This window comes from Homalodisca vitripennis, chromosome X, assembly GCF_021130785.1.
Source record: "Homalodisca vitripennis isolate AUS2020 chromosome X, UT_GWSS_2.1, whole genome shotgun sequence".
Lineage (NCBI taxonomy): Eukaryota > Metazoa > Arthropoda > Insecta > Hemiptera > Cicadellidae > Homalodisca > Homalodisca vitripennis.
In genome coordinates this window covers 49,037,500-49,062,066 of record NC_060215.1, presented here as the reverse complement: position 1 = coordinate 49,062,066, position 24,567 = coordinate 49,037,500, and the positions used below count along the sequence as shown (strand labels likewise).

The 24,567-nt window shown below is 32.7% G+C and overlaps 1 protein-coding gene across 4 annotated transcripts in view; it reads left to right on the top strand.

Annotated features, from left to right (window-relative positions):
- Positions 1-24,567, top strand: part of LOC124368986 (CUGBP Elav-like family member 4) — a 198,512-nt gene that overhangs the window by 44,528 nt on the left and 129,417 nt on the right. For 3 of the 4 annotated variants that reach the window (XM_046826572.1, XM_046826573.1, XM_046826571.1), the window contains exon 3: positions 6,404-6,529. In XM_046826572.1, the coding sequence (XP_046682528.1) occupies positions 6,404-6,529 (126 nt within the window). Of the gene's footprint in view, positions 1-861; positions 916-6,403; positions 6,530-24,567 lie in introns of all 4 variants that reach the window. The other variant, XM_046826574.1, reaches the window with a different exon arrangement.

Genomic DNA, 24,567 nt, shown 5'->3' with positions numbered 1-24,567 from the left:
CCCCCAAAGTGTCTCAAGGCGGGACTCGGATCCGACCGGCCTGTAATCAAACTTGGATCTATTCAGGTACCCCCTCCCCCCTAACGCTTACCAAACACAAAGTGTGACTTGCCAAAGAGAAACTTTCCTCGCGAACTTGGGTTCTCGCTTTGTCCCAAAAACTGGAAATAATTAGAAACGACAGTGGAAACAAACTTGCAATTATTTGATGCGCAACTTCTCCAAACTCCAGATAATTATGTTGGATGCAATTTATTTCGCGATGAAGTTGTCAGCGGCTAAAAAGTGACTCCCTCTTTATTGTGGACGCATTGTGCCAGTTTTCAAATGTAATTGCTTAGTTTAGAACTTTTAATTAATAATCTTTCATCAATAAGACTTACTCAGTGTGATTTCGTCATTCCTTTTATATATTTATGTGAATTTAAATAAAAAAAGTTAAAATCTTTAACTTCTACTATGAAACGAAACGCTATTTATGCAATAGATCGTTTAGTGAGTATAACTAGAAGAAAAATAGATAGACATTTTTGCTGGTTTTATAGCTTGTGGTTAAAACAGATATATAGAAAAAATAGGTTATATAGCTATTTACCTATTTAGCTCTATATATATAAATAGAGATGTAATTTAGTTGCAATTACATTGCAGGTAAATCATCCATAAATAGGTCATTAATATTATAGAACCATCTTTTAGCATGACCAAGCAACGTTTAATGTACATATGTGAAAGCAAACAGACACAGGAAGTGCTGGAAATTGGTAAATAAAACAAGAAAGTGGTTTATCAGTGTTGTGGCTATGGTTGTGATTCTATCCTCTACTGGGTGTCAGGATATGACCCTGTCTATTTTTCCAGAGGGCATGATGGTGGCGACGTGCCGGTCCCCCAAGTAGGCGCCGTCTTCGCCAGGTATCAGTCGCTGGATAGATAGTTCGTATTTTCCTTTTACCGCACATTGTCGTTTTTTCCTTTACCTTTCTCTTTTTCCATTTCTCTCCTTTTTCGCCTTAGTGTGCTTTTATGTTCTTTTATGTCAGTTTGTGTTAAATGAAATATTAAAACAACCGAACAATAAATAAAATGTTATGTTTGCTATATTACCTGTGATGTAAAAAATGTCCCAACGGACAGTAAATGTTAAATACATTTCTCTCCTGACACATCCGATTTTAATCACTGCATTTAAGTTGAAGCTTTGCTAAGTATTAGACGTCTATTTTTTTCACGTAATATAAAAATATGTTCTCTAAATCAACATTCTTCTTGATTTCTTATTCCATACAGTTTTCTCAGTGTTTCAATAAAATAATATCTCTTTGCTTTATATATTTTTTAATTTTTTTTTCATCAACGTGTATTTTACATTTAATAAAATATACTTAAACAAAATAACTGTCACCTACCTATACCTGCCGACCAGATTATTCCCAACTCCTTCCATTTTGAATGTATTTGTTTGGCGAACATTAACCTCAAGTCCGGTGTCGTACTTTAGCAGTGTTGTACCATGTTTTGTGACCCTGTTTCATTGGACTGGCTACGTATGGTTGGACGTATAAATGTGTAAGGCACCGCCTAGCAAAAGTAAAGATCACCTCCTTAAAGCACAGATTATAATCGTGCAAAAATTTTAAAAATATTTTTCTGTAGATTTGTGTTGTAACTTACTGTAAAATGTTGTAAATATAATACTGTTCTCTAAATGTTAGATTTTGTATGTACATACAACCAGTACAACGTTACTATCAGGTAAGTGGTGGCGCCATCAAAACATGAATGTCAGTTAGAAAATACAAAAATATTCTACAAAATATTAAACTTCATTTATGAGACTTCTAATACTGCATATTTGTATATTTAAAATTGATCAAAATTTAATCCATTAAGAAACCCAAAATAAAATAATTGTATTTCAATTCATATTCAAATAAAGCCAAATAACCTGTTGATTAATCGCGTCTTCAAAATTGTATCAATCATGAGTAAAGTCAATTACATTCTATTATATTTATAGTCCATTTTTAATTTAAAATTTTTGGGTGCCTGGCACTGTCCAAAAAAACAATCGTATGCTACTACAATTTTATAAAAATATATATTTTTTTAAATTTTTACTTCTGAGAGAACCACAACACATAAGTACTGTACAAGTTTACAATATTTAAATTCATAAGAAATATTTTTAAATATTTTTGCCATATCTGTGCTAAAAGAGGAATCTGAAGCTATCTTTTTACATTTACCAATACAGGCTACCCGAGGAATGATAAAACACTTTTAATGCACTTTTATTCCAATTTTGTATAATTCATATTCAAAGTACACTACTAGTACGCTATTTTTACAGTTACTAATTCAATATATTACTGAAACTCAAATAAAACTGTACCTGATTGAATCCAAATTTTATTTAGTATAGACAAACACACGTCAAACGATTAATCAATTTTTGCACACTTTTGAATGGTTCTATATACTTAGACATATTAATGTTGTGTTCCTGTATCGTTGAGTCGTTGTTTTCTTTTTATTATGCCTTGTATGCCTGCATTGCTAAATGTTAGTTTTAGCTGGAGCGGTACATGAACACATCTGCAATCACCGATGGGAATGTGCTATCTTACTGACCAGCCTGATCCCGAGAGAAAATATTCAAATAAAATTAAACTAGGCAGAACGTATCTTAACTATGTTAATTGTGTTTGATTCTCCTTCCGCAACTCGAATTACATGTGATAAAATAGAAACTAGAAAATTAACCATCCCTACATCTTTTTGGAATTATTTTATAATTTGGGATGGTCCGACACATTTTAAGAATAATACAACTGTATAGTCTCTATATAATTGTATTTTCGTGCGGTTTCTTACTTTTGTATAACTTCAAGTGTATGTGTAGTTAACAATTTTTTTTCGAAAATAGTATAAAAAACTTGTTTCATAAAATCAAATGATGTCGAGGAAATGTACTAAAGTACTAAGGATTGTACTAGGGCAATGGCAGGCTGTATGGAAAAGATGGCAGTACTCTATCGGAATTTGCTAATTCAATCCACTTTTTCAGGCGTACCGCTCCCGCTTTTTAGACGTGCCCGCATTCGACCATGCAGTTTTCAGCGTACCTTTAACGTACTTGCAGTCTTAAAGCTTTTATGCAAACCATAAAGTACATGTTCTGTTCATTTTGATTATTTGTGTCAATATGGGATTACAACAAAAGAAAATATCTGTAATAAAACATATCTTTAAATAACATTTTTAATTCATCGTTTTAATTTTTTACCCTTTAAATTATTAAAAGTATAAGATTTCTTCATTGTAATAATAAAATAACCATTGTTAACAAGTCAATTAGAAAACAATGTAAATGACTAAATATACTTAGTGTTCAGTTTTCTACATAAATTCTTCACATGATAAAGCAATTCATTCTTTGTAACAAATAAATACAATGAAATCAAAATATTGTATTTTATTGTAATTTTATATTTTAATACAATGAATCTAGCCCTTGATTAAAAACTTTTTTTGATTCCACGAAATATTTTTTTCTATAAATTTTCACATTCTTATTGCTATTGCTAAAGTTTTGATGTAACGTTTTCAATTATGTAAAACATTTTAAGATACTTTTGATTTAGCATAATTACTGCAATACACTACACACATCAATAAATCCCATCTTGATGCACCAGTTGATTTTTTACCCATTGAATTGAAATTGCAACAAGCTTAAATTAGAATAAACATTTGTATCTTAATAGTTATTACCTTTTAGAATTGAAGCATTTCAGTGGGTAATAGACTTGCAATGACATGGTCGAGGCAAAACGCGCTTCTACGTAACATGTAAGCGCTGTTACGTTCATGTAGGCGCTGCTACGTTCCATGTTAGCGTTTGCTACGTTCTGTTAGCGCTCGCTACACTCGCTGTCGATAGATGTCGGGCGTCACTTGCATTCCGCCTTTCTTGTCATTTTCGTCAGTTATCGTACATTTGTTTGTATTTTCTTGGTTTAGTAATTTTATTTTTAAAGAGTTAATTAACACTAGTTAAGTCGCATGTAATAATTATTTCATCATTACGTTATATACATTATTGTTTTGTTCAACTTGTTTTAGTTCTTATTTATTTTTGATGGCAGGCAGATCACCAAAATTGTTGTGTTTTAAATGGTTTCAGGTAAGTAAATTGGTGATTTGTCCAAAAGGTTGAAGGTAACTAACCACAAGATAGAACTTTTGTTTTAACCTCAGAGGCGTATCGATGTACTAGTGAGGTTAGAAAATATTAGTTTGTAAATTATAGTGTTGTGTAAATCCTTCCTTTAAAATAAATTTATTCACGCCCCATCATTTTTTTTGGGTGTTATATAAGAAAGTAAACCATTATGGTAGGGTCAATGATTTTAAACTTTTTTAGTTAGGATATCAATTTTATTTTCATCCAAATTGAAAAAATATTAATTTTCACATCGAGTGTGTTAAAAGTAAGAAAACGCCTTAATACCTTTATAGCGATGATTATTGAAAGAATACCACTTCAGTACAACGAAGGACTAAAAAGGTTATTGTCCTTTACATCAGTAATTTTTTTCTTCTGTAGAGGACGGTCTGTAAGGAGTATATCGAAATCTTAAATATAATGATGGGAAAAATTATGAATTGTGGTAATTTTATCGACACAAAAATATTAGTATGATAAAAATTTGTCTCCTTGCAATAATTGTGGCCGAAACTACATCCGAATAAGTCCCATTTTTATGTAAATTGAAAGTGGTAAGATCTGAAATATCAGTGAGATTTTCCTAAACGATCGATGTATTTGTTTTAATTTGCTCGGAAGGACTTTGAGAGAAAAACTAGGTCGAGGAAACCTCATCCGTTACATATAATAATTTACAGTTTATATCTCATCATACTCAACCCGATTTTGAATCTAATGTTTGGCGAATTGTATTTTAATCAATATGACTGTTCCAAGTCATGTAATTGAATCTTTGATCGAATTCTAAATATTGAATAGAACACTACGTTTTTTATGCTTGTCCATATACGAGATTCCATGCATACCATTGCTTTCCTAACGAGACCGTTTTGACATCCTACGTATTTCGTATATGTGTTTAGATGCTATTATACGTATATATTAATACATATGTTTCATATCATGTCACAACTACATGATTTTATCGTGCTGCCTGATCTGTGTGCAAAATGTCACATGTAAATTAAAGCTATATTTTTTGCCTTTATTGTTTCAAGGGGTTTTAAATGTGTTACAAAGCTAAGAAACACAGAAATCACTTATACATGTTTAAGTTATTATATGCTTAATTGTCTTTAATATTTTGTGCCGTTTATTCATATATATGGTAGAATTGTACAAATTTAAGATATAAAACATATTTTTCTACTTATGGATTTGTGTAAAATATTGATTACAAAACTCATTTGTACATTTTTCACTGACGGGAGTTTACATTTTCATACTGGTTCGTGGCGGTGCAAGGTTATTCGTAAATTAAAGGGTCTGTGTGGTTACGTACAAAGGCTCCATTTCAGCGAGCCGCCTGCAGCGCTAACTGAGCTAGCTAAATGAGTCAGCTGTTCGCTTTCTATCCCTCTCACTCACTCTCATTGATTTTCCCATATCTCCCTCTCAATCTAACACACTCTCGTAATTACACACATGACGACCTGTTGCGTCAAATAAATTAGTTTTGATGCACAGAAACAACAACGCGCACCTCTGAACTTTATTTGGCGGACATTTATTCGGCCTACCCACACCGTGGATTGTAGTTTTGCAATTGATCTTTTGATGCTTTTGATGAAGAGAAAATTTTGAATTAACTAATTAAATGCCTGTTCCGAAAAACATTTGAAGTTTGTTTTGTACCTCCCAAAATATTTCGTTCTTTACTAAAAACTACAGTTATGACGTAGCTAAAACTAGCATGATTTTTTCAATTACAAATGTAGAATTTTATGCAAATAGTAATATACCAGTAACGGTTGTATATTTTCAGTAAATAGATTATATAACACGTTTGAAACCTCTTTCTTATTGTTGTAACCAGACTATAGCCATAATTATTTCACTTCTGTGTTGGATATTCTACAACCAAACAAGACTGTTATTGTTTAAGAGTTTGGTGTTTTGCCTGTCTTTTCACTTCCTCTGTTTCTTTGTGTTATTTGTGTTTTATTTACTGTTTACTGTTGTTTTCTCTTATGGTTGTCTCGAATCATGATTATGAACAACGAATGTGTGACTATGTGTACTGATTGCCATCTAATGAACACTTTCAGTAGCGGAAAGCTGACGCTGGTAACACAGATTATGAATCGTCAAGTACGATTAAAAACTAATTGTTTGCATTTTTCTGAGCAGATAGAAAGCTGTTTGCGGGGATGCTCAGTAAGCAGCAGACAGAAGAAGATGTTCGACAACTGTTCGCCCCTTTTGGAACTATAGAAGAGTGTACCATACTGAGAGGTCCGGACGGTGCAAGCAAAGGTAGGTTCAATAATTTAATTTTCAGGAATAAACTATTGTGGATAGAACAGTGATGACGTAAGCGAAAAACTTCTCATCCACAGTTACACAATCTAACTATTTCATATAATCAACTGTTTCATATAATTTTCACCATCCTTATCATGTTTTTGTTTACAATATTAATATCTTATGATATTTAAATATTATATAAAGAGAAATTTACAGTTCAAGTATTCTAAAATTGTAATTATAAAGCAACTGCTATAAATGTAAGTTTTAGGGTAAATCCAACATTTAAAATTAGACGGCCTACTGTTCAACAGCAGGAGGAGAATAATTAACTCATTTCGTACCAATGCATAAAATCTTCTATATTGCTATAAACAATATGATAATACATCGTTCACTAGCAGTTGATCTTATACCTTTGAAAGTGAATGCGTAATGGCTTTGACCTAAAACAAAATAAGCTTTGGCGACAATTTTTCCTGATGGAAAAGTGTTTCTGAACGTTCAGGAATTCATGAGAGGCCGAAGGAGTTATGAGCTTTAGTAACATTCGACGTCGTTAGTGATAATCTGAATGAAAGTTCGTACACTAATCTACATTGCTCGTGTGCCAATGCTAGAGAAAATATAGTATCTTAAAATTAAAATTAAGTTTTAAGCTTTCGATATTCAAAATACAGCACGATATTCAAAACTTCTTTGTAGGTTACTGCGGTTTTTAAACCGCGGGGCATTTTATTTTTATCACTAACACCATAGACTGTAAGTTGAATATTGCTGGATTTTGATTTTACAGATAGAATTCAATTAAACTTTACATTAATTGTATTTAGGGTTTTTCAGAGAAGGTTTTACATTGTTGTGTAATGTTTTATTGCAATCATATTTAAAATAGTATGTTTTACCATATAAATTTGAAAGAATTTATTGATAGACTTAAACTGTTCTCAATATCTTTACTATGTGAAGTAACCGTCATTGAAGTTATTTTACCAATATCCTCCTGTGTGCTTTTACAGTATTACAATAGGTATAGGTACTATCATAATTAGAGGCAACCCGAATTTCTTATACCGACAGTCAATTTTGCCTGTTGTTTCATCATCATGTTGTATATCGTTACTACTTTGTTAATAGATACTTAAAATATTTATTATATTATATTATCGAAATTGGCTCAAAAACAAACGAAATCTATCACTGGTATAAGAAATTTGGAATGGTAACTATAGACTTAGTTATAACCATAAATACTCAATCCATAAAAAATTTATCCTATTATTATGAACAAGTAAGATTTTTCTGTTTTTAGTTGAATTCGTTTTGAAACTGTTTATTTATATTTTTAATACTGTATATTGGTACAATTATAGTATCGTACATCACTAAGTATCGTACGAAGCATAAAGTAATCAAAAAAGTTAACGCAAATAGGAAATACAGATTTCACTATCTTGTCATGTCTCGTTTCAAAAGTAGAGGCAAGTGGAAGTTTATTATTATTTAATTATACAACGTCAACCATATACACAATTTACAAAAATAAATTAAATATATAAAAAATAATATACTGAATGAGAACAATTGGGCCCGGAAAAGTTAAACCCAGAAGAGACCAGGCCCGACGAATATAACTTTAAATAGATCTGTCTCTTCAAAATGACAAGTAATGAAGAGAGGTCAAAGTGCACGCTTTACAAACGAATATACGAGTATTTTAACCTCCTCCTTACCGGTCATTTATCGTTGCGAGTTAATCAATCGAATTGTAACCATACATGTTATAGAAATATTTGTGGTTCTAATCTAGGCCAAATCTGTCCCTTGGTTGTGAAAGTTTATTATGAATATGTGCGACTAAAAATACGACGGACCCAACTAGTATCCATACATCCATTGAATAAAGCGAGGTCTTTACTCATTCTGTCGCAAAACTGACATGTACAACACTGAAGTCGCAACAATATAAAATATTTGATCGACTTATCTTCATTTAATATTCCCTTACTCACTCACTTACACGACCACAATAAGTAACAAAAAATTAGTTCATTTCGTGATGGAGTATATCACTTGACATGAATATCTATATTTAAGACGTAAGCCAAACAGTTAAAACTATTGCATTGCGTTCCGTAAAAAGAAAGAAAATACCAAAACCTAAAACCAACCTAAATATAGTTACCTAAACACTGGTTTGCACGTATTGTCCTTTATTTCTATCCAAGTAGTATAATAGTTTATTCAGCAACACTTTGTTGGGTTAAAATAATTAGTTACTATCTTGTGTGCCCTCGTTGTAATAAGATTACTTGAATTGGAAATAGTAATAACAAACTAGAGATCAATTTTTAGAAATCTGGCAAGCAGTTTTGATTTAATTATTGTTTTATTTATCTGTACTATTAGTGGATCCTGTACTTATTTACGCTTGTTTTGTAATAGTTATAATGTAATTTGTTTTGTAAGTCGGATAGCTCTAATACATTTTAACTATAATTTAACCACTGATACAACACACGTACTCTTCAATCCTATGTATTTTATGTGCATAGATTTACATTCAAACAACATTCCGTACAGCTTATAACGAAGCCCATTACAAATTATTTTGAACATACCACATAAACCCCGAACACAAATGTCGGGCTTAATAGTGACGGGATTTCTCTTGGTCTGAAATGCTTAATGCCCTGGTCAGCGTTTGCTTATCAATCTGGTCCACTCGGAATCAGTTAATCCTCAATTTAGAGGTTAATGCGTTTAACCCTTACTGCGAGATGCCAATTTGTGGTTTGTGTTCGTTGACACCCTTGCCACAAACACCAACACTGGGTCAGCTACAAATCTACAAAGGCCAAACATTATTTGACTTTTTCTCCAAAAAATGTAGGGTATGTGTGGAGTACATCTTCCCAAATTCTGTAAAAAAATTCCGGTAGAAATATTTTAGAAGATCGTGAGATTACTGATGAAGCTCATAGAACGAGCGGAACAACGATTTATATATTTATTGACTACGGTTTTACATATTTTACAGTTCATTTATGTAAAGATCCTGAACCTGTTTAAAGCCAAATAGACACGATTTAACCACAAGATTTTTGTAATTAATTGTGGTATTCCGTGAAATGGGTAAATATTTGCTTTTCAAACTTTAGCTATATAGGCTATATAATAGATGAATTAAGGTTTGAAGCGACTTAGTTACCAACGTTGAAGGCCATGTAAACACAGCGAGTTTGAGCTAGACTGGTCAGAAAGAGTACATTTTAAAACTTGGTGGACTTTTATTTTAATTTGAGCAATTTTCACAAATTTACGAGATGCCTAGGTAACATACAAAGGCAGATGGAATAAAGGTGAGTACACGAATGTGTTCATCAGGCGAAAATTGATATACATTTCGGACCCAAGGAAACACGCTAAGTGAGGATTGGGTTCAACAGTAAAGTGAAAAGGATGTCCTTTAGAATTATGACTCATGGTTGACTCGCAGACTGTCTCCCACAAATGTACAGACATTTGATTTTAATATTTTAGTACGTGTCTTAGTGGGAAACTTCTGTACACCCGTATATTGTCTACTTAAAAAATACAAAGAAAATTTTAGTGGAGACTAAAATTTTCAAAATCTTTCATAAGAAGCAGGTTAAAATTGTTTGGTAATTAAATATGAAAGAGATTCGAATTTTATGAGAAATCTTGAATACAGAAGGGGAAATTTCCAATTATTTATATATATATATATATATATATATATATATATATATATAAATTCATCGTATTTGCTTTTAACTTGTGTTAATAATTGTCAAATCTAATTTAAAATATTATGGAAATATAAATTAAATAATGACTCAAATTAAAATATAAGAATATTACGTACTTTACTTTGTATATTAAATACCGCTAAATCGTTCCTTAGTGGTCATTCACAGATTTTGACACCAAAGTTGTATTGTATTTTATAATGTTATGTTTAGATTCGCACAAGTGAGTTTCACCGAGTTTCATTAAATAATGAGACCGAAGTGAATAAAGAACCACACAGAAAATTAAAAAAAAATAAAATCCAGATTACGTCAACTATTAGTTTTATTGCCATGTATGTCAATATCAGATAAAATTTCAATGAATTATTTACATTTGTTATGAAACGTGTTTAGTATTATAAACATCAAAACGCATAGTATTTTAAAAGAATCATATACTACCATAAATATGGAATTTAGTAATCCAGAATAATCTGATCGCAAATTGTTTTCGCAAGCTCAATTCATGTTAGGTAAATATAATCCAATATGCCTCATCTCGCATGTAAGGATGAACATCACGTAGCAATCCTTACATGCTCACATCTCCCAGCGAGTTGACATATCCCCCCGAACCCCCCAATTCCGTTACTCCCCGATCTCGTATCCCTATCCCCATGCAACCGACACAAAGACTCCCTCCCTCCCGGCAAGGTTCTTGGTACCGCGTTGCCTTTATTCACAGTATAAAAGCAATGGGTGGTGTTCCAAATCCTTCCCATTCAGAAATGAAATCGTTTCCTCACCTCCGCATTCCTCGCTTTTTCTTTCTTCCGTTTGCAAACAGCACAAAAGATATTGTAATAGTTCGAAGGCCCTTTCAAAAAATGTCTAAATATCAAGCCACAGTTTACCTCGGGTTTTAATTTCAACCCCGCACCACCCGCCATCATCGAGATAACAGTATACATTTCTATTCATTTAGTTAAAATATCACGGTTTGGGTTATACTGTATTTTCTCCAACAAATTTAACTTTGAGGTAGTCACATAAATAACGTCGCTGTTGTTTTTAATCCACTTTTCCTACATCGCCTTAAACGTAATACAAATTAATTAACTCTAGAATGAACTTAAATAGAAGGACGTCCTGTAATATTTAGTAAGGTACCAAGCAAATTTTCATAAATGTATGGAATTTTAATGCATTTTATTCAGCTATTCATTTCTTTTGATCTAGTACGTTAATTCATAAAGTTAATTGTTTGTTTCAAACACTATACTAGATGTTTATGTATATTGTATGCAGCTTTAGTGGTAGAATCCATATAATTGGTTTCATTCCAGATGAAACCTTGCTATTAAAAAGGTATACTCGGTCCTTTCTAACGAGTTTAATGTATAAGATTAGATTAATATTGAGAAAACATATTTTAAAAATGAATCGTTTTAGACTCGAGTACTAAAGGTAATAAAACCGTACACATTTTATTATTGTTAAAAAATAAATTGTTCAGAAAAAGTATGAGTTTAAATAGTAAAAAATATACATATATTGCATTTACATATTATATAATTATTGTGATGCTTTTAAAGTAATATAAATCGCGATAAAACATAAAACTGTTTAATACGTGTACGTAATTTCCGCCTAAACCTTGAAAAGATTTTAAAAGCTCTTACAAGAGAAGGTGAATGCTACCCTTGCGTGTAGAGTGAAGGTTGGGGTGTTCTCCTAAAACTGAATTGAATCCCAAGCTGTTTCGAAGAAAGGATTGGCTCTGCGCGGAACAGAAAGGTATCGGTGAATGTTCTTGTTCGATATCCTTGACTGTCTTTTCGGGTGTAAGGGAACGTGCCGGCACTCTAGACATTTGATTAGGGATTTGATTTGTCGTGCGAATGAAGGTGTCTCCATACTTTCAATACGTTTTATCAGAGGGTAATATTTCGCATTTAAATATTTAAGTTTCAAACTCTGTTTACTGTTTAATATGTAACGAATTCAAACTATATTTATATGAAACAGTAATACACATTAGTTTTAAATAATTACATTACATCTTAAATATAAACTAAACTAACATAATGAACCGATTATTTTTGGTGAAAAGGTATTTTTGTATAGTAATGGTTATGCACAGTAAGGAACGAGTAGCTTTATATCGAAGAAATTAAAAACAGGATGGCGAAATCGTTTTTTCTCTCTCGTTAGTTGCCCAAGAAGATAGATGTTTTATAGAATCATTTTAGCTATGCATGATGATACGGACTCTCTTGCAACGATGTCCAAACAGTCAGAAAAGAAAATATGACGTAGCTGTGAGAGAGGTCCTATTAGAAGGGAAATTTTAAATAAGTAAAAATCGACTTAGTTGAAATTGTATAAACTTTAAGATGGGTTATCTCCTTGTGGGAAATTTTTTTCAGTTAATAAATTAATTAAATTGTATTTTGGGAACGTTACATATCACTATGATTGAAATAAGCGGTTATTATTCTATAAGTATTGAGTTAAACAATATAATAAAATTCTAACTAATTTTGGTACCCGTCTCGTGCTCAAAATTATTAGTTATTAAATTATGTGACTAAGAAGAACTAAAAATACCTAAATCAACGTAATGTGTTTATGGATAGTGGCCATAATTGTAAAAGTGAAAAAATATTAGTATAGAAGAAACGAAAACAATATTACTCTCTTCAATTTACTAATTAATAAGAGTTAAATTGGTGTTTATAATTCTTACCAGCCCTGCTTTAAGTATTCATTTAATATATTTTTATTCCTTTATTACATTTTATTACTGGAAATGCAGCAAAGTGTCTTGATTCAGTCGTTTACATACTAGCAATATTTGATTAACGATCTGCTAAAATGAGTAATGCTGACTAATTATTTACTAAATTCGCGGTACCAATCAGTTAAACAAAATGTATTGCTTAATATAAGAATTATATACATTCTACGTCAAATTTATTAAACTTATATTACCAGTACATAAATATTACTGTACAAGTTGTGTCCGGGCTAGTTTCGAAATTATTGTTAACGACTTTTTGATATACATCAAGATAAATATCTTGTACTCTACAGAAAAATGAATAAGTATCCAAAATCTAATTACGAAAACACAAGATATAAATGGGTTTTTAAACATGTTGTTTAATTAATCCAAAGTAGTTTCTTGGTTTTTACTCTCAGTTAGAGCAGACATTCTGTGGGCACTCTTAAAGCTACATTTAGGTCTCATAGTTTATATTTACAATTGTATTAATAATGTAATACATTTTTTTAATTCGTAGAAGGCAGGAGGTTTCGTGTCGCTTTTAGTGGGTATACACGAATAGTAACTGGGAATGTTCTTCATCAAAGTTAATCCATATTACTTGGTTCCAATACTATACACCATTACAATACCACTGATTGTTGGTAGGTCTTGCATAGATAAAGATATACAAACAAGTTATCCGTGCAATCAATAAGACTGCCAGGATTATACCTGACTATTATTGTATCATAATAAATAGATCTGATTTATTTTACTTTTCAATTTCATTCAGTAATCTGTAGTAACCGATTGGGTTGTAATCGCTGAAAACATTTTACACGTTGGAACAGAGATTATCATGAAAAGCTCTATATAGCGCTTTGTGAATCGCATGATAGCCTGAAATATTTATTTCAAATATTTTTTTCGTTAAAACGCTTACGTTGAGTTACCTCGCGTTGTTCAAACCGATGTTTGGATTTTGTGCAAATTTGTTACATTTTGTTCGATTCAACTTAGCTTGTTACAAATGTTTACAGTTTTAGGCTGCATTCTAAAACTAAATAAATTTTTAAAGACAAAATATTTATTTTGTATTATATTTTTAGGTTGATTATTTATAATTGACTACACAATATCGTTCTATTTATCTTATATCATCTTTTATATTTATTTCATTTCTCTAACCAGTGGTGTATTCATTTGAGTTATAAAAAAATTAAATAATTAGACACCATTTTACCTAACCTATGAATTTGTATTTTATTTTTACAAGTTTTATAAGGTTGTTCTAATCTCATAAATTACATGAGATTAGAACAACCTTATTACCATTAATAGTTTTGTATACTGATAACTAACTCATGGATTCCTGAAATGTAACAAGATGCTAAAAATAAAAGCTGTAATCGATCTTAAAACTCAACATCTAAAGAGGATAATGGATTTTAATCTGCATTATAATACGTAATATTATATATTTTAGACAGCTCGAAGCCCGTTTTTTACCCCTTTATTTTATCTCACTTCCCCTTCAGAGCACAAGAACATTTCTACTGTACACAATACAGTCCTAGTTCTCTCCACTGAGGGTTTTCCCATCGTGACTGCCAAGGCACGGTAAGACAGTCAAAGGAGGTGCAACAGAGACCCAGGTAGTGGAGTAAAGTTAATTGCGCATATCATGGACACAAAGTGGGGCCTGCAGTCTCAGCTCGCTTTAATGAGCATGTACATGTCGTGAAACTTGTCGGCCCCAGGCGCACCGCTGCCCGACAAGCCACAACAAACTTGTTACTTTATATCCACCGTGCATTTTTCATTCATTATTGTAACACGGTAATATCAGGACGTGTTTACGGTGCAGCAGTCCTTTTAATGTGGATGAACACAATTGTCGACGTTTGTGTTGCTTTCAATATGACAAGGACGGTGCGGCAAACTCACAACAACACTGTCGACTTTCCAATTTTAACATGTATTCAATGAATTGTGTAGAGGTTTTTTGTGTAAAATAACAAAAACAAGGCTGTCTTTGTTGGGAATTCACAATAATCACAATAACGGAAAAGGCTAACTATCGTCATTACCTTGTTTTGTTACTTTTGGGATTACATTTATTCTTAATAATAGTTGCAACCATAAATATAGACTGCTATTCTGATACACGATACCCCCATGTGTCATACCCTTAATATTCCACTATTGTTGAAGAGACACATGCGTATATATACGCATGTACGTATCAATATCACAGTAAACTATTCAGACTCATCTGAGAACGTTTTTAGGCCTACGTATTTAAAGACTTAGTGCCCACATAATTTTAAAGCTTGTATTAATTAACTTATACTTTTTCGCAAAACATTCTATACAGAAGTTGTTGACAGTTTTTCTTGTTGGAATACCAATTTGGCATGCAGACATTGCTTAAAATTGTATAGAAAGGTGTAATAACAAGAACCGTAATCTACAATAGGTCAAAATTGAGTGTATGATAGAAAAGATTATACAATCTAATTTGTCCTTTTTGTTTTGTATATGCATTAAAAGGATTTGTTTATAGTTATATATTTACCATAAATCTTTTAGGATGATCAATATGAAGAACTTTTAATTAAACTGAACTCCTCAGTTTCATCACATTATAGTTTAGAATAGTAGGAAGATCGATAAGTGGCGAATATTGATATTGAAGGGTTTGTAAATAACATACATCCCCTAGTTACATAAGATATCAATATGTGGCGAGTATAAATACTGAAGGGTTTGTAATTAAACTACACCCTTTAGTTTCATAAGAGTAAAGATCAATATATGGCGAATATGAATATTGAAGGGTTTGTAATCAAACTACACCCTTTACAGTAGAATAAAGTATGGTATAGGAATATAGGAAGATCAATAGTTACTAAAACACCTTCCTAGGAATTATCAAGGTGGGTTGAAGGGTAATGCTGAAGGGTATGTAATCTAAACGGGTCTAACTAGACCCTGGCGTGTCCCGCTCGCGTGACGGTGGCCACAACCAACACTTCTTCCTGAAATTAAAGCTCTCACAATTAATCTTGAAACCCCTTGTGTTTATTACTTTCTTATTTCTTTTCTTATCGTAAGGGTGACACGCTTTTTTATACACACCCTTGAGTAAGAAGGGTAAGGAAATGTACCTAGCGCACTCAATGTTCATTGGGTTTTCTGTCTAACCGTAGTAACTGAAGTTATATTATAATATTTTCACTTATTTAAAACCTTATCCAACAACAAAATAATTAGTACCGTAATATAGCGTTTCTTTACCGTATCTTTAGGCGTTTATTTTCCGAAATTTGGCCCATACCATTTGAATTTATTAAAAATCCTCTGGTATTGTAAAATATAAACAGAACTGTTTTATCTGTTGTGTTGTCTGTATGTGTTTGATAACTCATTTATTTATATACTATGAAAACCATATAATTTATTCGTACACATCCCTTGACTTCGTAATAAAATATAAATAGACTGAAATATTCACGGGATAGTTAAGGAATGTTCTCAAAACTTAAATGTTAGTATGCTATAAATACGACACTTAACTAACTTTTAAATGATATACTCATAATTGAGTAATTACAAAAAGAGTTTGCACTGTTCCCCCGAGTTTGCACAAAGCGCGGTAGAGTGTACGGGGAACAATAAGTTCGATTGTGGGCTTAGAGACTGTGACAGTTCACAGAGACGGATTCACAGAGGTGTCAGTAATATGAGCAAACAATGAACACTGTATAAACCCACCACTGCCCTCCGTTGGCTCATTTGGTAAATTCGCTTAATGACTTCCTTACACCGTTTGGCTAAGTTTACATTTACCTTACCCGTTATATGGCATGTAGTAACTTGGGAACAACTTTGCAAACCGGTGTTCGTGGTCAGCTTGATTTAGATGTTTGAGACCACCCAGTACTTACTTGTGTGTAACGTGTTATTGCATTTCACGCAGCGTGTGAGTTATCATTATATATTAATTAAGAGAAACCCATTTTTACAACAATTATACAACTAGTATAGAGACAAGCATGTGAAGGAATACAGATAGCGCTTAAATTATTAGCCATTATAAAAACAATAAACTACCACGTGCTCAAGATAAACAGTTAATTTATCATGATTGATGAATTGGAATCGAAAAAATATGAAACTACAAAGTTACAAGTTATAAAAGATGCACTACAAGGCTGAGTGCAGTCGTCTAAAGTTGATGTAAGAACAATTTGGATAGCTGGACAAAAAATATATACCACAGATTCAACGCTCAATTTACGTTGAAATTAGTATAAGCAAAACTTTATAAATACAAAGGGGCGTGAAGAATAATTAATTACAATAATAAAAAATCCGAAAATGCATTGTTTTACATGGATGAGTACATTATACATATTATTTGCAGATTTATTAGCTAAGAAGTACATTTATTGTATGCAAGTTGTTTTTATCTAACAAGATGAAAGATTATCTTGAAGTTTTATTCAAGATAATATGAATTAATGGAAAAAGTTCAACACACTAGACAAAAGTAAAATGTGTTCATGCGGCTTTCTGATTAAACTTTATATTTATTAAATCGTTTATAAAATTCAAAAATACATAAAATCAAGTTTAAAAGTTTCAAAATCAAGTTGCAAGTACAATGTGGTAGGTCGTATATTTTCAATACAAATCCATTATAAGTTAAAATACAGAGAAGGAGACTTTTGGCTCTCTATAGCTTACGCGTTCATTTGTGGACACATGTAGAAGAGGATGGATTCCAATCTTCGTATCGTCGTAATTCCTTTCTTGACATACAAGTATTGCAAAAGTCCTATTATACTCATATTTTATTCTATTCTAATTTTTATTTAGCTTATTTTACATCAAACCAGGTGCTTACTTCGCAATATTAAAAGCTTAAAATAAGCGAGGAAAGAGGAAGTAAAGTACATGGACAGGATCAGGATGCTCTTTCGGTGTGTTTCCTTATGCTACCAGTAGAGATTTTATCTAAGCTCCCGGCCTACCATCACATCAACTATTCACTGCACTTAACAGTGTTCCTAAACGCTAACTCCATAAGACGGCAAGTTCCTTCTAATTGTTGCGGACTTTCCCTGTTCGCAAATTTAATCACCTCACACTTGCATGAGCTGAGTTTTCGTTAACCGGTAAAAAGTGGTGTGAGAGGTAAAATCTCCAACTGAGCCGAGATGAATCTATCGTGTGGGAGAATGGCATCGGTATTGCAATGAGAATCGAAGCGGAATCCGGCACAAGTCCACTCACCTTACTGGTAATCCCATAAGCCGATGATACTGACTGGAAGTCAGCCATTAGCACTGGCGGGGCCATACGGAAATGATGGCCGAAAATCCAATGGCGCTAAATTTATCACGTTCTAAGCTTTCCATTAGAGTTATCGAACTTACTTTAGAGAACTAGTCATCTCTGTACTTCAACTTGCAAGGATTTGTCTGCATAATATACTAGCCCTCATTACTGGAGTTAATTCTGAGAACGACAAACTTTTAGTTCACTAATCGCAAAGTAAATTGCTTCAAAATTAAGAACCCTTATAACCAAGTTATACTGTTAATAGTATGCGTATCTTTTTTCAACGTATTTTATTACGACATTTAACATTTAAAACACTGATAATCGTAGTGGTCTGGGTAATTGCAGAAATAGTTTGGATTCACTCACTGGAAAACATTGTTATTTCCAATGGAAAACAAAGTCCACTAAAAGCACGATACCCACTTCTGAACTACACCTTTAGAAAGCAACCTCTTTGCGCCATTCATTAAAAGGTCTCTTCAGTCAATTTTTATTAGTATAAGATTGTATAGTTCATTCTAGATCTTACAATACCTTTATTTCACTCAACATACATAAGGTGAACGAGAAGAGGAATATTTTAAGTTGTAACTTTCAGAGTTTTTTTAATGCAGTCGAGTAAGATTTAAACGTTGTAGTTTACAATTCATATATTGATGTTTGAAACGGTTACAATAGTTTAATAAGGTGCTCAATATTATTCATCAGGTAAGAAGAGTAAGTTAATGTATCGTCAAATTGAACGTTTTTACCCACCCGCATGTGAACTTCGTGTTTACTACTTTTTGAGGTAGTAGCGTTTCAAGCATTCACCACATTTTATCCATATCATTTCGGAAATCCTTGACTTAAATTTAGATTTCCAAAATTATCTTTACAATTTCATTACGTGTAAAACGACGAACACACACACACATTTACATTTTTACATTTATTACATTTGCACACGTCTTATAGTTGGGCACATCTCAATACTGAGCAGCAATAATATTAATGCCATAATAATTAGGAGGTACATTTTATAGAAATTGAATATAGCCTAGATTGATATAGTGTTTTTTTCTTTTACACGGCTTTCAACGAATTTGTTCAAGTTACGTTTTTACGATCGTAATATTTGCGTTATTTCTTTGGCTCCTTTCATTTCCATTCTTTTCTCCATTTGTGAAACTATGAGAGAAGAAGTAAACATTTTTTCCAGGGTAAGTGACAGAGTAATACGGAGCGTGTGGACTGAGAAGGGTTAAAGACAGCTGTTTACCATCACAAACCTCTACAAGCCTGTATCATACATTGAAATCCAATCCGTTGTAAAGTGATATTTGACTTCCCATTTACTTGAGTTTGATACTCAAATACGCCTTAAGTAACTTCTCTTCGTATATACATAAAATATGTGAAACTACGACCGATTAACTTATTGGACTGGTAGAGCCAGTGGCCGAGCGGTCTGGTGTCATAATTTGGGTCTGAGTTAAACATAGCGCACAATGATATATTGTCTGTGAGCTTTGCACTTTTATCAGTACTGCCGACCTAGTACTGTACCGACTGTCCCCCTTATCTGTTTGATAATATCCTCACACAGGCCTACAAGGCTAACAAAGGGATTTGCTTCTCTTTCATAAAACCTGTACACTAAATACAATAGACATTTAGTTACGAGTAGTTTGAGATGAAGGCTTCATTCTCATTGAACTCACGGTTGAATGTTGTGGCTTATGAAACATCGCTGGCACATCGCTACGGGAACTGGATATTCTCACCTCTGTCTCATAATATGTACGGTCAGTCACGGCAGTGCCGACTTGCCGCGAGTATTACAGGTTATGCAATTCAGCGTGGAGGTGAACCGAATTGAGCTCAACCCGTACTTTTGCTCTGCTGCTGATGTTTTAAAAGCCCCCATTCGCTTATCTGTCCGGTCCACTCGTGATGTTTCAATCCCAAGTGAAGGGTAATGCATTTACCCCCCCACCCCCCACCCGTGTCAGCATTGCGCCCCATCCCCCTCACTCCCTCTGACTCTCTCACTTCCTGTGTTCACTAAATTTCTACTTGACGATACGACTCGATGCATTGTCAAGCTTCATTGTTATAAAGCGAGCGAAGAACACTGCGTTTTACTTTGTACACGCACGGGAATGTCTTATGGATATTAAGGTCGAGTGTAGATATATAAAGCGTAACGTACACAATTAAACCTATAAAAACTAATTTCGTTTGATAATCTATTGTTTTCATAAAAACGTTGCTCTCAGTTCGATTACACTCAGTGAAAAACTGAGCCTACTGTATTTTGAATAACCTCGGCTCGCTTAATTAAAACGCGTCTTTCGTACGCCTTTTAATTTACTGTCGAATTATTTTATGGTCCAGCTTATTTTTGCTCTAGCCGATCGGCAGCTTGGATCCAGGACACGAAACACTTATAGTTGGTGTCTTGTTAAAAATACGTTTAGTATTAACGAGACATAGGTGAGACGTTGAAAGTTCGGGAACCGATCCAAACATGCCCTCCACCAAATTAATTATGATATTGCTTATATCGAGTTTTGCTGGCAAGTTTAGAGAGCTTGGTACCGAACTTGTGCAGAGTTAAACTTCACTTAAATCAGTCGCAACTTCTTAACACTGATTACTGACAGAACTTACTCATTAGTTTAACGGCGCTCGCTCCGCTCCTCTTTACGAGACTTCTCGCCTCTGAAGGAATTTCTACAAAACTAATACTCTTTCTTACCCTTCTTGCAGTTATGTTTTTATACCATCGTTATTCTCATCTTTATCGCCCTATTTAAAAGTTTTTATATTCAACGACTCGTCTAAATAAGGTGTTTAATTCTTATTTAAATTGGCTCATTTAAATTTCTTTTTCATATTTACCTTCAAAGTGAAAAAGCCTCGCCTTCATTATACAAATTAGGGCCTGAGATGCTTAGTTTTGACTTTCTTCCCTCCAATTTTTCATGATTTATTGTTCATTAGTTTGATTAATAAATAAAACTTGTACGAAAAAAAATTTCAATAAATAACGTGTTGCAATGAATATCATCGTTATTTTTTATGTAGAGAGATTGTGGAACCTCTTTAATCTTATATCGATTAGTAATGCAATGATATAAATATAATATCTGATTTAAATGTATAATTTAAACATCTATTCCAAAAGCTTAAGTATTAGACCAAAAACTCTTCTTCTTCAAACCAAGGTTATATGTATGCCTTATTAGAGCATAAGCATTGGTCGTAATGAGTACTAACGATAAAAAAGGTGTAATGATATAATATTAAAGTGTTGTAAATTAAAATATCGAAATATGTGAATTCTGTGAAAAAATTGTATATATTTTCTTAGTCTCCAGTATTATTAAGATTTGTTTGATTGATGCATATTTATTGAGGTAGTAAAATGTGTATTTAGTCCTCCAAAAGGTTTTTAAGTGTAGAATTTTTTTAATTCCCCACTGTGTAATATATTTTACTAATATATTATCTAAACGAACATACATTTTCGTATATCAATATGTAAACACGTTGCACTCCCAAACAGCAGATCTAAATGTACCAAAATTAGTTGAAAATGTTTACTTTTTAAAACTCGAGTAGGTCATTTTAGTAAAAGGGTACATTTTAATAAAATTTAGTAGATCAACGTTTTAACTCATCTAAGATTTCTATTTACATCGCGCTTATATATAGGACGTTTCGTATATTCAAACATTACCTACAAAATTCAGTTTTAAATATTTCGCCCCCATTGTGGAGAGCCATCTTCTGACTGGAGAACTACTGTTGAACCAAAAACATGTTCAATTAGTCATTTCATGGAAAAATAAACAAAAGCTGGAGCTTGTAATTGCTGGTCGTATATACGTTCTATAAAACTGGTTGCATAAAACACTAACAGATAATAAAGACATTTTACTGTAGAGGTTTTTGTATAATATAAATGCATGCCTTTCGAAACTAACGTAAACAATTTATACGTTTTTTACACTGATCGAAGCCCACAGTAAAGCTAGAAATCGGCATTATACGGCCAAAGTTAATCAAATCAATCAGAAGGCGAGGACATAATCAATGAAGGCCGTAAAAAGATGAAATTTGCGACGCGGGGAATACAGTAAAGTCGATGTCGAAATATGATGTCGTATTGATCTAATCAGACGCGACTTCATTCATTAAAGGTCGGTCCTTTGAATGCAGAGCTTTTCATCGGGCTTGTTATTGTTAGAGGGGTGGTTTTGGGGGATGGGGAGGGAGGGGTGGGGGCGCATAGTAAATGGGCTTATTAGCATGCAGAGGGAGCTTCAAAAGGCAACTTTAGAACACCGCGCATCCATGTATTCAATCTGGTGCTGTGAAAAAACCGGATAGTCCCGAGTTTAGGGATGGTTCCATCGAGATTTTGTGGCCAAGTGTTATATTTTGTGGACCAATTACATGGGTATACTTTTTTGTCGCGACACTAGTTGAAAATGCGTACCGGTGTATATGCAGTAATGTGTAAGTCGCACGACTGTACTGCAACAAGTACTCTATGATCTTCGTGCTCACCGCAGACTGAGCCTCGCTGCTCGTAATTGAAATTCATTTCGAGATTAATTAAAAGCAAAAGCTTTTGTAATTGAAGCAATATCTCCTTTATGCAATTCACTTCCCTGTACCCAGTGCATATACAACTTCAATGAATTGGACTTAAAATATTTACAAAGTTTTAACGTACATGTACGTTCGTGTTATCCGGCTAAATTAATGTATTGTTATTTTGGCCTAATTTTATGAATGTATCAGCTTTTAATAATATGCATAAAATAATAAAATAGAGTTATAAAAGATATACCAACATAAATACTCTATAGCTCTCTAAAAAACAAGCTCGTATCGGTTAAAATTATTACACTAACTTAAGTTCCATTCTTTCTGTGCTGTCTAAGAATTATAGAGGCTTACTTAATTTATTGGACGGTATATATGAAAATTAAATAATAAATTTCACTTTTTCTTAAATTTTACGCCTCTTATTGATTATGTAATAAAACAACACTGATCAAAACAAAACATTTAATACACACAAAATAAAACATTTCCTCTGGCACGTTTTCATCACAAGAAAAACAGTTGACTGTATTGAGTGACGATTGGGTAGGCAAGGAATTCTTACTATATAACCATGAACAATTAACCATGGTGGGAATAAAGATTTAACATGTATTGTAAATGTGTTGGATGAAGAATTTTGCCCAAATTCCAGAATAAAGGAAATATTATCTAGTGTTTATTTATCTTAACCGCCCCGACCAACAATTTATTTCACCACAGCACAACAACTTAGGAGGCGTTTTACAATCGTCTTGCAAATTTATGTAATTTTCTAAACCCTAGATGTTTCATTCCTAGTCTTTTTAAGTGCTCTATGGAAAGTACGAGTATAAAACACATTTTTGCATATTATTAACCACGTACAAGTGAATGTAATTTACACGCTTACAAATTTTTGTTTCTAAGAGTAGGGAAAAAGGAAAAAAATCACTACGAGAAGTGGAGAAATTTAAAGTATAACTTAGAGACACGTTATAATCAGGTCTAACGACGATCAATTGACTATAAGTATACCGCTTTTACAGTATGTACATGGATGATGGCTGTTGGAAATGACAATTGTGTTACTTATAAACATTTATTTCTTTCTGTTTACTAAAATTCTTTATTAAAAAGTTTATTTGTAATTTATTTAATTTATCCTCTCAAACATGTGATGTTAAACACTTGATGTCTTTAAGCCACACAGATGATTTAAAAATATGTTACTCTCTTATGCTTTAGTTGTATGTACTGTAATTAATTCACATTTTCTGTTTCATCGAATTTTATATGTGACTAGTTAAAATGTTGGCTGAATTCCTACCTTAATTGCATCACGGATAATGCCACGCGAAGTGATAATTCTTTTACTTTTCTGTCTTCAAGGAACAAAAATTTTATATTAAATGGCTAAGATTTTAAAATATAAAAACCTATCCGAACCAAAAATTGATTGCACCGCCTTAAAGTGATGTAAATGTATCAAACAAAATAGTTTGGCTGTTGCGTTAAGGGAGAATGCACCAAGGGAATCACGCTCTATTTGTGAAATACTGATTTTACATTTTACGTACATGCAAGGA